At 62.5% G+C, this 12,709-nt stretch overlaps 1 protein-coding gene across 6 annotated transcripts in view; it reads left to right on the top strand.

The window, feature by feature from the left end:
* Positions 1-12,709, top strand: part of IGSF9B (immunoglobulin superfamily member 9B) — a 51,769-nt gene that overhangs the window by 24,300 nt on the left and 14,760 nt on the right. For 3 of the 6 annotated variants that reach the window (XM_074357139.1, XM_074357140.1, XM_045513276.2), the window contains exons 13-18: positions 426-601; positions 1,558-1,784; positions 2,595-2,679; positions 4,502-4,663; positions 5,064-5,109; positions 5,658-7,307. In XM_074357139.1, coding sequence (XP_074213240.1) covers positions 426-601; positions 1,558-1,784; positions 2,595-2,679; positions 4,502-4,663; positions 5,064-5,109; positions 5,658-7,307 — 2,346 coding nt within the window. Of the gene's footprint in view, positions 1-425; positions 602-1,557; positions 1,785-2,594; positions 2,680-4,501; positions 4,664-5,063; positions 5,110-5,657; positions 7,308-7,944; positions 8,688-8,708; positions 8,755-12,709 lie in introns of those variants that run through there. The other 3 variants (XR_012503881.1, XR_012503882.1, XM_074357141.1) reach the window with 3 other exon arrangements.

Below are 12,709 nucleotides of genomic sequence, written 5' to 3'. Positions count from 1 at the left end.
TCCTGGCCGTCCCCCGGAGGCCAGGAGGCGGAGGGCCCCCGGGCTCCCTGGTCCTGCCCGTGCTCATCCTCACTTCCCACGCTGGCACCTGCCTTGTCCCCAGTGTCCTCACTGCCAAGGCAGTGCCACTCTGGGCTGTGACCAAGGTGAGATTCTCCCAGAATGCAGTTGGTAACTTGACCAGTGTCTCGAGCATCACTGATAACCAAGGGTCCCTTTTAGTAGAGGAGGTGCCAGCTACGGCAGGTGACCTGGCCCCACAAGGTTGGGCACAGCCGAAGCTGGGTAGCTCAGCTGCCCTGGTCATGACCTGCTGTGGGCCTCGAGCCTGGGAAGGCTGTGTTGCTCCAGCACCTCCGGGACCTGTGCTCTCGCTTGTCTCCAGTGTGACCCCCCGCCCCCTTGTCCCCGGTCCTCTCGGGCAGGATGAAGCGGGCGCAGTTTGGGCCCCATGACTGGCTGTCGCTGCCTGTGCCTCTGGGACCCAGCTGGCTACTCGTGGATGCCCTGGAGCCCGAGACCGCGTACCAGTTCAGCGTCCTGGCCCAGAACAAGCTGGGAGCGAGCGCCTTCAGTGAGGTGGTCACTGTGAACACTCTAGGTGAGGCCGGGCGGCGACATTCCTGCAGGAGCCGGGAGAGGTGGTCACGGGGCTGCCAGCGTTTCCTGCCCACTGTATGCGGGCGCCTTGCTAAGTTCCTCACACGGCCGACCCTGGCCTCCCAGTGAGGATCCGTCCTTCCGTTCCACGGGGTTTGTGGACCAGAGTGCCCGGGCCCACCTTAGAGTGCTTTGGGCCCGATCCCTGTGGTGTCCCCACATGGACAGAAGAGCTCGAGGTTCCTCCCTCCCGGCTGGCCATGTGCTAGCATTTTCCTTGGCTTCACAGGGGCCTGGGGACCCTTCCTCCCCCTCCTGGGCACCTGCTGATTCCTACCTCTGGCCTCGGCCTCACTTGGTGGCAGGCGTGGGGCCGAGTCTTCCTTCCGGGCCCCGGCCGCTCACTCCCTCCGCCTGTCTGTGGTGGTTTGTCCCCTTTCAGTGGCCAGAGGGGGCAGCTGTGAAAGGCGGCCCCAGGCCAGCCTCGGCCCGACCCTTTAGTGCCACCAGGGGGCAACGGTAACCGTGCCGCTCACCCCAGCGCAGAGCTCCCTGCACGGGGCCCAAGAGGAACTGAGGAGACAGCAGTGTGCTGTGGGAAGGTGTTCCTACCTCCTTGGAAGAGAACTAAAAATATGTTTTGTAGTATCTTTTTAAAGACACTGTGTTACTAAAAAGATTACAGTTTCTTCCTCCTCCTTCCCAGTGACTCCCATTGGTTTTCCATTTGAGGGACTCAATTCGTGGGATCAGAAAGCTCCGGGCCCACTTGCTCTGCCTCCGGCCCTTGGGTCAGGAGGGCTCTTTATGCGACACTTGTCCCTGAGATGACTGTGCACTGGAGCGAGGGGACGTGGCCATCGCCCTGGGGACACCTGCCGGGTTGGAGGGCAGCATGAGGGGAGGTGTGCAGCGGCCTCACTCTCCCTCGCTGTTGCCCCCCTCCCCCTGCTGCAGCATTCCCTGTCACAACTCCAGAACCCCTGGTGCTGGTTACCCCACCGAGGTGCCTCACAGCCAACCGGACCCAGCAGGGCGTGCTCCTGTCTTGGCTCCCCCCTGCCAATCACAGCTTTCCCATCGACCGCTACATCATGGAGTTCCGTGTGGGAGAGCGCTGGGAGACGCTGGAGGACGCCATCCCCGGCACCGACGGCGACTTCTTTGCCAGGGACCTGTCACAGGTGAGGTGCCTGGCTTTCCCCTGCTGCTCTTCTTGGTTCTGGAGGGGATGTGAGTCTAGAGTCACTGGAAGCTCTGAGTGACCAGGCTCAGGTGTGTGAGGTCAGGCTGTGCACTGTGCCACACATCCACTCCTGTTCTCCCAGATCCACTGCCAAGGTCAGGACCCTCAGATCCCGGCAGCCTCGGCCCCACCGATGCAGGGCCAGCTCTGTGGCCTTGGGGGGATTCCGGCTGCCGACACAAGCCAGGGAGCGCCGGGTGCGCAATTAGCCTAGCTAGGTCACCAGACACTGGCCTCAGCCACCTGCTGGAGTTTGACGGGGGCAGGGCAGAGAGCTTCCCAGAAGGATTGACCTGTGCCTTTGCCCAGGGAAGGGCTCCTCCTTTACCAGTTCTGAGCCCCTGGAAGGAGCACGTTATTTTTTCCCCAGCTGACCACCCTTCAGCCTTGCCGTCCCTCCAGCAGCTCATGTCATGGACGCCAACAATCTCACCCGGCTTCCTTTCCTGGATGCCCTAGAGCTGGGACTGGCTCACAGCGGCTCCTGAGAGCCGGTGTATGCGTTTCTTCTCAACTCTGCTTTCTGTGACCCCATGTTCGTAGCCTGAAATCAGCCATGGTAATTGGCAAACGCTCCAAGCCAGGACTTTGTAAAACCAGAGCCCTGGTTGTTAAACACTTGAGGCACAGCACGGCTGTGGGCGTCCCATTCCGTGCGAGATGCCTGCAGAGGTGGGGGGGGTGTCGTGGTGGGCTGGTGTCTGTCTCAGGCCCCCTGGCTGACGGGGTGCTGTCCTTGGGGCCGTAGGACACGTGGTACGAGTTCCGCGTCCTGGCTGTCATGCAGGATCTGGTCAGCGAGCCCAGCAACATCGCCGGCGTCTCTAGCACAGGTACCCTGGGGTGGGCTCCTCCTGTGGCTGGAGCCATGCATGGGAAGAGGCTGAGCTGGAAGTAAAGAGCACGTCCTAGCCAACTTACGCCCGTCAGATCCGTGCTCTGCTCCACGGTGGGCAGGGTTTCTCCACCTGTTCCTGTCGGGACCACAGAGAGAGACCCGGCTGAGCTTCCCCTTGGAGTAGTCAAAGAGAACTGAAGTCTTTTTGCTGCAAAGTCTGTTCCTCCACCGCCATCCTCTGTTGTGGGGCGGGCTGGGGGAGGGGTGGATTGGAGCAAAGGGCCGGTAAGCAAGTCAGCAAGTCCTTACTGACGCCTCCTGTAAGACAGTGTCGTAACTATGGAGGTTTCCTTTGGAAAATGGCTGTTTGGTGTTTTCCTCCACTCCCTCCTCTCACTAGATCTTTTTAGGCTAAATGAAGCCGGCTCCCTAGCATCTTCTCCCCTTCTCTCTCTTCTCTTGGCGCTGGTCCCATTTCTACACGTCTTCCTCCAGCTCCAGCCCCTGACGGGTCCCTCCCTCAGACGTGGTTCCCTCGGTTTGGGAAGAGGCTCTTAGTGAGTCAGCAGCGTCATGTTTCCTTGGGCGCTGCTCACACAGAGACCCCCCGGGGCTGATTGGCAAGAGCTCGGCCAAGCAGCTGTGTGTGGGGCTCGCGGAGATACTGGGCAGCGGAGCCGGGTGGGCAGATGGGGAGGGCAGGCGAGAGAGCACGGGGGGGAGCGCAGTGTGACTTCTGTCTCGGGTATTAGGCACCGTGGGGTTTATTTTTTCTACACAAAGTACTTGCTGTAGGCAGCAGAACCGAGCATGCTTCCATCCTGGCTTCCCTTCAGGGAGGGGAGCTGCAGCCAAGGCCAGAATAGAGGACCAGAGCATTCTGTGGGCACCTCTTGTGAACTGCTCTGCATTCAGCAGCTTTATGTCTGGTCTTTGAAAGGAAACATCCGTAGTCGGAAGACTCCTCGTGGTGAACGGGGATGCAGCTACCTTAGCATTCCCTGTCTTTGAGTCTCCCGTTTCCAAAGGCTGAGCATGTGTTTTCTGCTCAACCGGTCAGCACGATGTGGATCATTTTAACCCACTGTTACCATTGACGTGGTGATGGATTCTGGCCAAATCTATCAGAACTTGTAGGCTTCCCCTCTGATGAACCTGAAGAGAGGCGCTTGCTAACACACTGTCTTAGTTGGGCCAGTTCAGCCTGGCTCTGTCACTCATGAGCCCGGCAGACTTGGCACACGGCAAGGCTCGCTCCTGCCTGGAGAACACAGACACTGTTTGACGCCACTGCCAGCTCCAGCACTGTTCCCGGGTGGCCGGGACATGCCAGTCTCCCCTGCAGAAGCCCCTGCCATAGTGTGATGACTTAGGATGGGCCTGGGTTCTGGAGCAGGAACCCCTCCCCTGCAGAGTTTCCCCTCAGGGTCCTTGCTCTGTAGAGAGTGCTGGTGGGGGTCGGAATGGCCATGCGGACACTTAGGCTCTGACGGGCAGTGTCCACTCAGCAAGTTACGATATTTTCACGGGGAGAGTGTGCTGGCTGGTTATGGGCAGACGGCACCAGATGAGCACAGATCGTCCCTGGCGCCATCGGCCCACAGGGATGAGGCACAGGTGGCATTTCTTCCTCATGAGCCAGGCAGCGATGCCTTGGCTCCCGGGAGCCCCTCTTGTTCCTCTCCCTGCCATACACACTTCTTCACTGACAGGGCCTGAGCCTTCCAGATGCTGCCGCCTGGGGCGGGGTCAGCACAGGTGGGGCAGGGGTGGGGAGGGAGGGAGGAGCTCACTAGTGCTCCCCCAACCCCGCCCAGACATCTTCCCACAGCCGGACCTCACCGAAGACGGGCTGGCCCGGCCAGTGTTGGCCGGAATCGTGGCCACCATCTGCTTCCTGGCCGCGGCCATCCTGTTCAGCACCCTGGCCGCGTGCTTTGTCAACAAGCAGCGCAAGCGGAAGCTCAAGCGCAAGAAAGGTGGGTGTCCGGCCGGCCCCCACCCCATGCAGCCCATCCTTTCCAGTGCCCCCACCCTGCACAGCCCGCCCCCTCCTCTCACCCCGCCCCCACCAGTTTCAGACAATCTCCATCTGGAGAAATGCCCATTTTCCTCAGGGTCCCCTTGAAAATAGGGACACGGGGACCCTGTGAGCGGAGCTGCCAGTGGGACTTGCTTTGAAAGAGGAAGGAAGGGTGGTGGGGAGCCTGGAGGGACGGGACAGAGGGTGCAGGCGGCCCGCTGGGGGCACAGGGCCCTGCCCCCAGACGTGCTCACACCAAGGGGGCTGCTTCCCTTGCGGCTGTGCCCCCGGCCCTGCTGAACCCCGGTGGCTGTGTCTTCGCGGCCTCAGCAGGCTCCCTCTGCTCCCTTCTCCAGACCCTCCGCTCTCCATCACGCACTGCAGGAAGAGCCTGGAGTCTCCGTAAGTGGCCCCGACCGGGAGGACAGGGCTGCTGTCCGGGGTGCATGGGTGGTGGTGGGAGGCCTTGCTCGGCCTCGTGCCGTGTTTCTGAGCTGTTTCCCCTTAACTCTTGTGCACGGTGGTCTCATGTTGGTGGAGGCAGCCGCGGGGCAGACGATCCAAAAGAGTGGATGAACGTCTCTTTAGTGTTGGGATGTATTTCGGTGATGCTTCCATCCTAACAGATTTGACTGAATGTATTTTGCTTAAGTTAATATTAAAACAAGCTTGCATTTATTGAGCAACCTGGGACTGAGGCTGCAGGTGTGACTAGAGGGAGGTGGCAAACGGTATAGCCGGCAGAACCAGTGGAGAGAAATGGGCGTCCATTCAGAAAAGGGGTGGCGTCCAGACAGTGGAAAGTGGGCCAGAGCATTTCTCCAGAGCCCCGTGGCCCCTGTGCCCCTCCTCTGCTGCCCTCCTCGTGCTTGTGGGGCTGTCCGAAGGGGTACAGAAAGAAGCAGTGCCCCGTGTCCCCCTCATGCCCCTGCTCTCTTCCTGTCCCCCAGCTTGTCCTCCGGCAAGGTCAGCCCCGAGAGCACCCGCACGCTCCGGGCCCCGTCCGAGTCCTCCGATGACCAGGGCCAGCCGGCGGCCAAGAGGATGCTCAGCCCCGCGCGCGAAAAGGAGCTGTCCTTGTACAAGAAGACAAAGAGGGCCATTGGCAGCAGGAAGTACAGTGTGGCCAAGGCTGAGGCCGAGGCCGAGGCCACCACGCCCATCGAGCTCATCAGCAGGGGCCCTGACGGCCGCTTTGTGATGGACCCCTCGGAGATGGAGCCCTCCGCCAAGACCCGGCGCATCGAGGGCTTCCCCTTTGCGGAGGAGACCGACATGTACCCCGAGTTCCGCCAGTCGGATGAGGAGAACGAGGACCCGCTGGTGCCTGCCTCTGTGGCCGCCCTCAAGTCCCAGCTGACCCCCCTGTCGTCCAGCCAGGAATCCTACCTGCCACCACCAGCATACAGCCCTCGGTTCCAGCCACGTGGCCTGGAGGGCCCTGGTGGCCTGGAGGGCCGGCTGCAGGCCACTGGCCAAGCCAGGCCGCCCGCCCCGCGGCCCTTCCACCACGGCCAGTATTATGGGTACCTCAGCAGCAGCAGCCCTGGGGAGGTGGAGCCACCCCCCTTCTACATGCCAGAGGTGGGCAGCCCCCTGAGCTCCGTCATGTCCTCCCCGCCCCTGCACGCCGAGGGGCCTTTTGGCCACCCCACCATCCCTGAGGAGAACGGGGAGAACGCTTCCAACAGCACGCTGCCCTTGACTCAGACGCCCACGGGCGGGCGCTCCCCGGAGCCCTGGGGACGGCCGGAGTTCCCCTTCGGGGGCCTGGAGACCCCGGCCATGATGTTTCCCCACCAGCTGCACCCCTGTGACGTGCCCGAGGGTCTGCAGCCCGCGGCCGGCCTCCCCCGAGGACTGCCGCCTGCCCCGCTGCAGGTGCCCGCAGCCTACCCCGGTATCCTGTCTTTGGAGGCGCCCAAGGGCTGGGCTGGCAAGTCACCTGGCAGAGGCCCTGCCCCAGTGCCCCCCGCCGCCAAGTGGCAGGACAGGCCTGTGCAGCCTCTGGTGAGCCAAGGTCAGTTGAGACATACCAGCCAAGGCATGGGCATACCCGTGTTGCCTTACCCCGAGCCGGCTGAGCCGGGGGCACACGGTGGCCCCAGTACGCTGGGCCTGGACACTCGGTGGTATGAGCCCCAGCCCCGGCCTCGGCCCAGCCCCCGGCAGGCCAGGCGCGCCGAGCCCAGTTTACATCAAGTGGTGCTACAGCCCTCCCGGCTCTCGCCTCTGACCCAAAGCCCCCTCAGCTCCCGCACCGGCTCCCCCGAGCTGGCCGCCCGGGCCCGGCCTCGCCCCGGCCTCCTGCAGCAGGCTGAGATGTCGGAGATCACCCTTCAGCCACCGGCTGCCGTCAGCTTCTCTCGCAAGTCCACGCCGTCCACGGGCTCCCCATCTCAGAGCAGCCGCAGTGGCAGCCCCAGCTACCGGCCCACCATGGGCTTCACCACTCTGGCCACGGGCTACCCCTCCCCTCCGCCGGGCCCTGCAGGGCCCACGGACAACCTGGATGTGTTTGGACAGACGCCTTCCTCTCGAAGGATGGGGGAGGAGCTGCTCAGACCGGAGCCACCCCCGCCATCGTTAACTACTTCAGGGTGAGTGTGAGCTGGCCTCTCCTGCCCACCTCCACCTGGTCATCTTCCTCCGCCTTCCTCCCCTGCCCTCACCCCTTCCACCCACCTGAATGACAGGGCTGGTTCCGACATGCTGCAGCACCCCTTCGGGAGGAGAGCGCTGGTCTTGGCATTGGCAGGGTGTGGTCACAGGCTGGGGGTGGGGCTTACCTGCCCAGGTACCCTGCCAGGGGCATGAGGGGTCTTCTCCACCTGGCCCAGAGCTCTCAGGAGGCCCCCACGGTGCCTGGGGGAGAGGATACACACAGACAAGGGACAGGTTGCAGTGTGACCAAGTGAGTGGTCATCCGGTGCATCTTGCAGTGGAGAGCCCACGTCCCTGTGACCCTGGTTTTGGGTGGTTCCAGGCTTTGCCCAGAGACCTAGAACCCAGCTTCCTTTTCTTTCCTGGACCCTCCTCTTTGCAAGCAGGACCCTGGAGCTTGACTTCCCCAGACCACCAGGCTCCTGTTCCCAGCCTCCTGCCCTTAGCAGCCTAGTGTGTGCTGGGCCCCCCACAGCCTCTCCAGGGGCCGCGTCCTGGAGGCTGGGTGCAAAATCTCAGGCCTGTGAAAAGGGCCCGAGCCATATACCCCATCCCAACCTGTGTGCCTCGCAGGAAGCTGCAGACAGACAGACAGACAGACAAGTCCCTGCAATCAGCCGGCCTGAGCGAGCCCACTGTAAACTGTAGCAGCTGGTGTTCCAGGTACCAATCAACCTGGACGCCTGCCTGTGCCTTCTCTCTGGTTTTTCTCCCACCCTCCTCATCTCTCCTCCCTACTCCTCCTCCCCTTCCTTCCTGAGTCTGTCCTTCTCTGTCTGTCTTTCTTCCTTCGCCATCTTCTTTGGGTTGGCCTGACTTGCTTGGAAGAACCTGCCCCTCCCTGCCTTCTCTGGTTCCGTCCTTTGGTCTCTCTTCTGGATGTGGCCACCTGTGCAGGGAAGCAGAGTCCAGAGGAGGCTGGCCTGGTGGTAGGCAGACGGGAGGTGGCCGAGAGGAGGGAGCCCAGCGCCCTTCCCCTGTCCCCTTCACCCCCACCCTCTCTGGTACCTGGAAGCAGAAGCCTCACCTCCCACCCCCACCGGCTCAGGTGGGGATGAGGCCGGGCAGTGGAGTTGCGCTCTGGCCGGGGCCGCGCGCTGTCTGAGCAGGAGATGCTGGGGGCCTCAGCCCTGTCGTCTGTGCTTTGTGCAGCCCTCATCTGCTCCGTCCCATCGTGCGTCTGGTGCTCTGTCTCTCTCTCCTGCCCCCACCCCATTCTCTGGCCTCGCTTGTCGGCTCTCTGGTCCCTGTCTCCTCTCCTCCCCTCCCCTCTGGGTGTGCGTGGGTGGTTCCCCTGCGCCTGTGTTGGTAACTGCTTTGTTTCTGATTGATCTCAGCTATCTGGGCAGTGTTGTCGAGACAAGCCTCTCTTCAGCTCAATAGGTAAGGGAGCTCCGGCTGGGCGGGCGGGGGGTGGACAGGCGGACGGGCTTCGGCAGGGCCATCGCTTCCTCGACAGGGGAATCCAGACCACAGCCCCTCCCCCCTCTGTGGGGCGGCAGCGCTGACTCCCCGTGGCTTCTGGGTTCCCCACCTCATGCTGCTGCCTCAGCCCCAGGCCCTGCTCGGCACCGCCCGGCTGCAGCTTCTGGCCCTCCCCGAGCCTCCCTGTGGTGCTCCATTCAGACACCTCGCCACCCTGCTGCCCAGAGCTCCCCTCAGGAGCCCGCGGGCCTGCATGCACCCTGAGGGATCTAGAATGCCTACGGCTGCTTTGCACCTCGCACCTGGGAAACCTGTCGGGGCCACACGCTGTCCAGGAACAACCACCCCTCTGGCCTGTTTTCCCAGCAGCCTCAGACATAGAGACCCCTGCCCCCTCACCCCAGGAAGCACATCCTCCCTGGGGGCTGTCCCTTTCTGTCCTCCCGGGACCTTGCTGATACTCTGTCCTCTCAGGAGCCCGACTGGGGCTGTGGCCAGGCCCCTTCCCCTCCTGCTGGCCTTCCTCAGGACCAGTGGTGGGGGGCAGGGCAAGGTCAGCGGTCAGGAGACTGGGCGAGGGCCTCACCTGCAGGCCGTCCGGGGGCCATGGCTCTGGGCAAGGGGTCCTGGAGGCACTCTCCTGGAGGAGAGGACAGCCTGGGGCAAGAGGAAGTTGCGTTGGCCAGAGGCTGAGCCAGCACTGCTTTCCTTCCTCCTCTTTCCACCTGGCGACTCCTCTTCCAGGCAGAGGTCTCAGGCCTGACTCTAGAGGGGCCCCAAGTCTCCTAGAGAGGCTTCCGAGGCTTGCTCACTCTCGTGGTAGCTAAGATGCTTCTTTTTGCCATGGACGCCATTCCCGTGCTTCTGGGACGTGCAGATGCAGGCACTGGGCACCCGGCCGGGCAGGGCCTCTGGGTGCTCTGGCTTCCCAGGCTGAAGCCTCTGCTTCACTTCCCCACCTGGAGACATCGGGAGTTGACTGTCCTAGTTCAGGACTGCCAGTCTCCTTTGGTCATTAGAATGGCCTCCCATAAACATTTCTTCATGGTCAGCAGTTGTAAAAGTGTCAGTAGGCAAGAGGCCCTCAGGACTGTGAGGCGGGCTGGGTGCCACGCTGCGGCCCAGAGACCAGCGTGGTGGCAAGTGCACCTGCTCTCGGGGCCTCTGGCGGCCTGTTGGGTGACAGTGACTGGACTGCCCACCACCTTCTGCATCCTCCCTGCCTGCCAGTTGTGACCCCTCTGCCGCCCCTGGAGGAGTGGTGGCTTCAGGGCCAGCTCTCATTCCACTCCCGACAAGTGCCTGGGCCCCGTTCTCATTTGTGACCCCTCCCCAGTGCCCCCACCCCAAGACCTGGGGGCTGAGCGTCCTCTCACTGCTGTGGCAAACGAGAAACCAGGGGTGTGGGGCAGGAGCACTGTTTCCGCCCGCCTGGCCAGCACCCACCTCGGGACTCAGTCCTCCACAGCCCAAGGGTCTGGCCTCGCCGTGCTGCCTGGAGAGAGCTCTGAGTGGGGCTACGGGGCCCTGGGCCAGGCTCCTGCTCAGATGCTGCCCTCAAGCTGCGCCTCTGCACGTGTCCCACTCCGTCTCGTTGAGAAGGTGTGACTCGTCCTGTCCATGTCTGTTCTTGCTCTGTTCCTGCTTCCTCGCTTTCTCCTGTCCCTTGTCCCCACCTGTAGCCGCCCCTCCTCCCGTGCCCTCCTCCAGCCCCGCCCAGAGCGCAGCTGAGAGCCAGCGGCACAGTGTCCTCATTTCCTGTCTGGTGCCCTGTCCTTGCATCCCCTCTACTCCTTCATACTGACCTGGGCCTCTGTGATGGGGAGTGTGCTGGGGCCCCATTTCTCGGAAACCATGGGAAGGCGGTCCTACTGGTAAAAGCCTCTCCCGAGTTCTGAGGCCTCTTGGTCTGTGGGCTGCCTGCCAGAGAGGGGCCTCTTGTGGGCACGGCTGGTGGGCGCTGAGCTCCCGGCGCCAGGCTGTCTGCTGTGGTAGAGAAGGGATTCACCATGTCCTGCCACTCCTTGTATGCAAGGGGTCTCCTAGGCCTTGGCGCCCGGCCTGTAGTCAGACAGGCATCATCTGCGCTCAGGAGATGCGGAGACAAGCAAGGTGCTTCAGCCACAGCGCAGCCCACCGGCTGGGGCCCAGTGGCAGCTTGTAGGGCAGGAGAGCAGGTGACGTCCGGAGGGTTCTGACGGTCCTGTCCTGTGGTTCGCCTCCTTTCTGAACCTGGCTGTCTTTCCTCCCCTGCTCTGAGTGAGCACAGAGATGCACAGCTGAGGCCTCTGGGGCTAAATGGTTGTGATTTGGATTTTGTATGAATTTTATGACAAATGAGAGAAAAAGAGCGTGAAGGTAAATTCCAGGCCGGTTTTGGTAGGTCTGAGCCACAGAGAAACACCCGCAGGACAGAGCGCTGGGGCTCACAGGGAACAACACACGGAGGGTCTGCTGGCCTGTGAGGCCTTCACCTTTCAGCAACCCTGGCGCTTCCCAGGGGAAGGGCAGCCCGCGTTTGCTGAGTTCCTGTGCGTTTTGGAAGAATTGAGGCTGACTGGAAAGAACGGGCCTCACCGCCCTGGAGGGCCCAGGTTGGTTCTGTCCCTGTAGGGCAGCCGGCTGGGCAGCTGGGCTACCTGCCCCCGTCGTCCCAGGGACAGGCTGGAGCTGCTCTCCCAGGCTCCCACTGTCCGGGAGTCAGCACCAGACGCTCATGGCCTGAAGAGCACCCCGGGTGGGCTTGGCCTTGACAGGGGACATGGCCCCCGGCTCAGGGAAGGGAGGCGCTTTGATTCCAGTCTGCTGGACATTTTCAGGTGGCTTTTCTGCATCATTAGCTGAAAATAAAGAGCCGTCCTGCCCCCTTCCCCCACCTCCCGTCCTTCCAGGCCCTCGCTTTCATCTCTCCCTCCTGTCCCGGGACAGTGTCCCCGTGCCTTCAGGAGCCTTCCTCCATCACGTGTGTCTGAGCACGGAGCCAGAAGGGAAGCAGGGACAGCAGGTGTCCTGGAAGGGCTGGGTCTTGGCTGTCTGCCCAGGGGAACTGGCTCACCCGCCTCGGGGTGGGGGATGCGTGTTGCCGTTTGGGGATCGCTGCCTGCGGACATGACTTCAACCAGCATTACCATCCTGTCCGCCCCCCGGCTCTGCCTCTGCGCAGTCGGTGACTGAGGCAGCGAGCGCGTCCAGGGCAGGCTGATGGCTCAGGTGAACGTCGAAGCCGCGTTCTCCCTCCACGTGGTGTCTGTGCCTGTTCTCATTAGGAAGAAGCTGGACAAGTTTACCTAATGTTGCGGATCGTGGCTCTCGTGGGAACTGGGTTACTAGACAAACTGCCTACCCTCTCTAACTTCAGTTTCTCCATCTGGAAAAGGGGGGTCACTGTAGTACTTACCTCTTAGGGTTGTTGTAAGGATTAAAGAAAACTATCGCAGGGAACACAGGTCAGCGCCTGGCACGGTGGGTGGGCAATAACTGCTTCCTGGTGAGAACGACTACAGCAGTGCCGTGTCGGCCGTAGGAACCACCTCGTCCCCGAGGTCTCAGCTGGCCTGGGGTCCCGGGGGACTGGGAGGGCACCCAGTACCAGACTCTCGTGCCCTGTGCTGCTAACACGCTGGTGCCTGAGCCCCCCTGCCTGTCTCAGGCCCCCTCAGACCGCACATCGCTCGACATCTCTCAGGTGTACCGTCTTCCGGAAGAGGCTGGCCAGGACCGGAGGCAGACGGACTGAGCCCCGGGTTCGCTCTGACTTCCCCTTTAGGCAGCATGGAGGAGCCCAAGCCCAGGATGAGAGGGGGCGAGCACGCTGCAGCAGCACTGGGAGGTCGTGCTCCCTGGCGCCCCAGCCGCCTCCGTCCTGTGTCTGCCTCCCAGGCTTCCCTCCAGCCACCGCTGGGCGGGATCTGTG

Source organism: Camelus bactrianus, chromosome 33, assembly GCF_048773025.1.
Source record: "Camelus bactrianus isolate YW-2024 breed Bactrian camel chromosome 33, ASM4877302v1, whole genome shotgun sequence".
NCBI lineage: Eukaryota > Metazoa > Chordata > Mammalia > Artiodactyla > Camelidae > Camelus > Camelus bactrianus.
The sequence above is the reverse complement of the archived record's forward strand: the minus strand, read 5'-3'. Positions and strand labels throughout refer to the sequence as shown.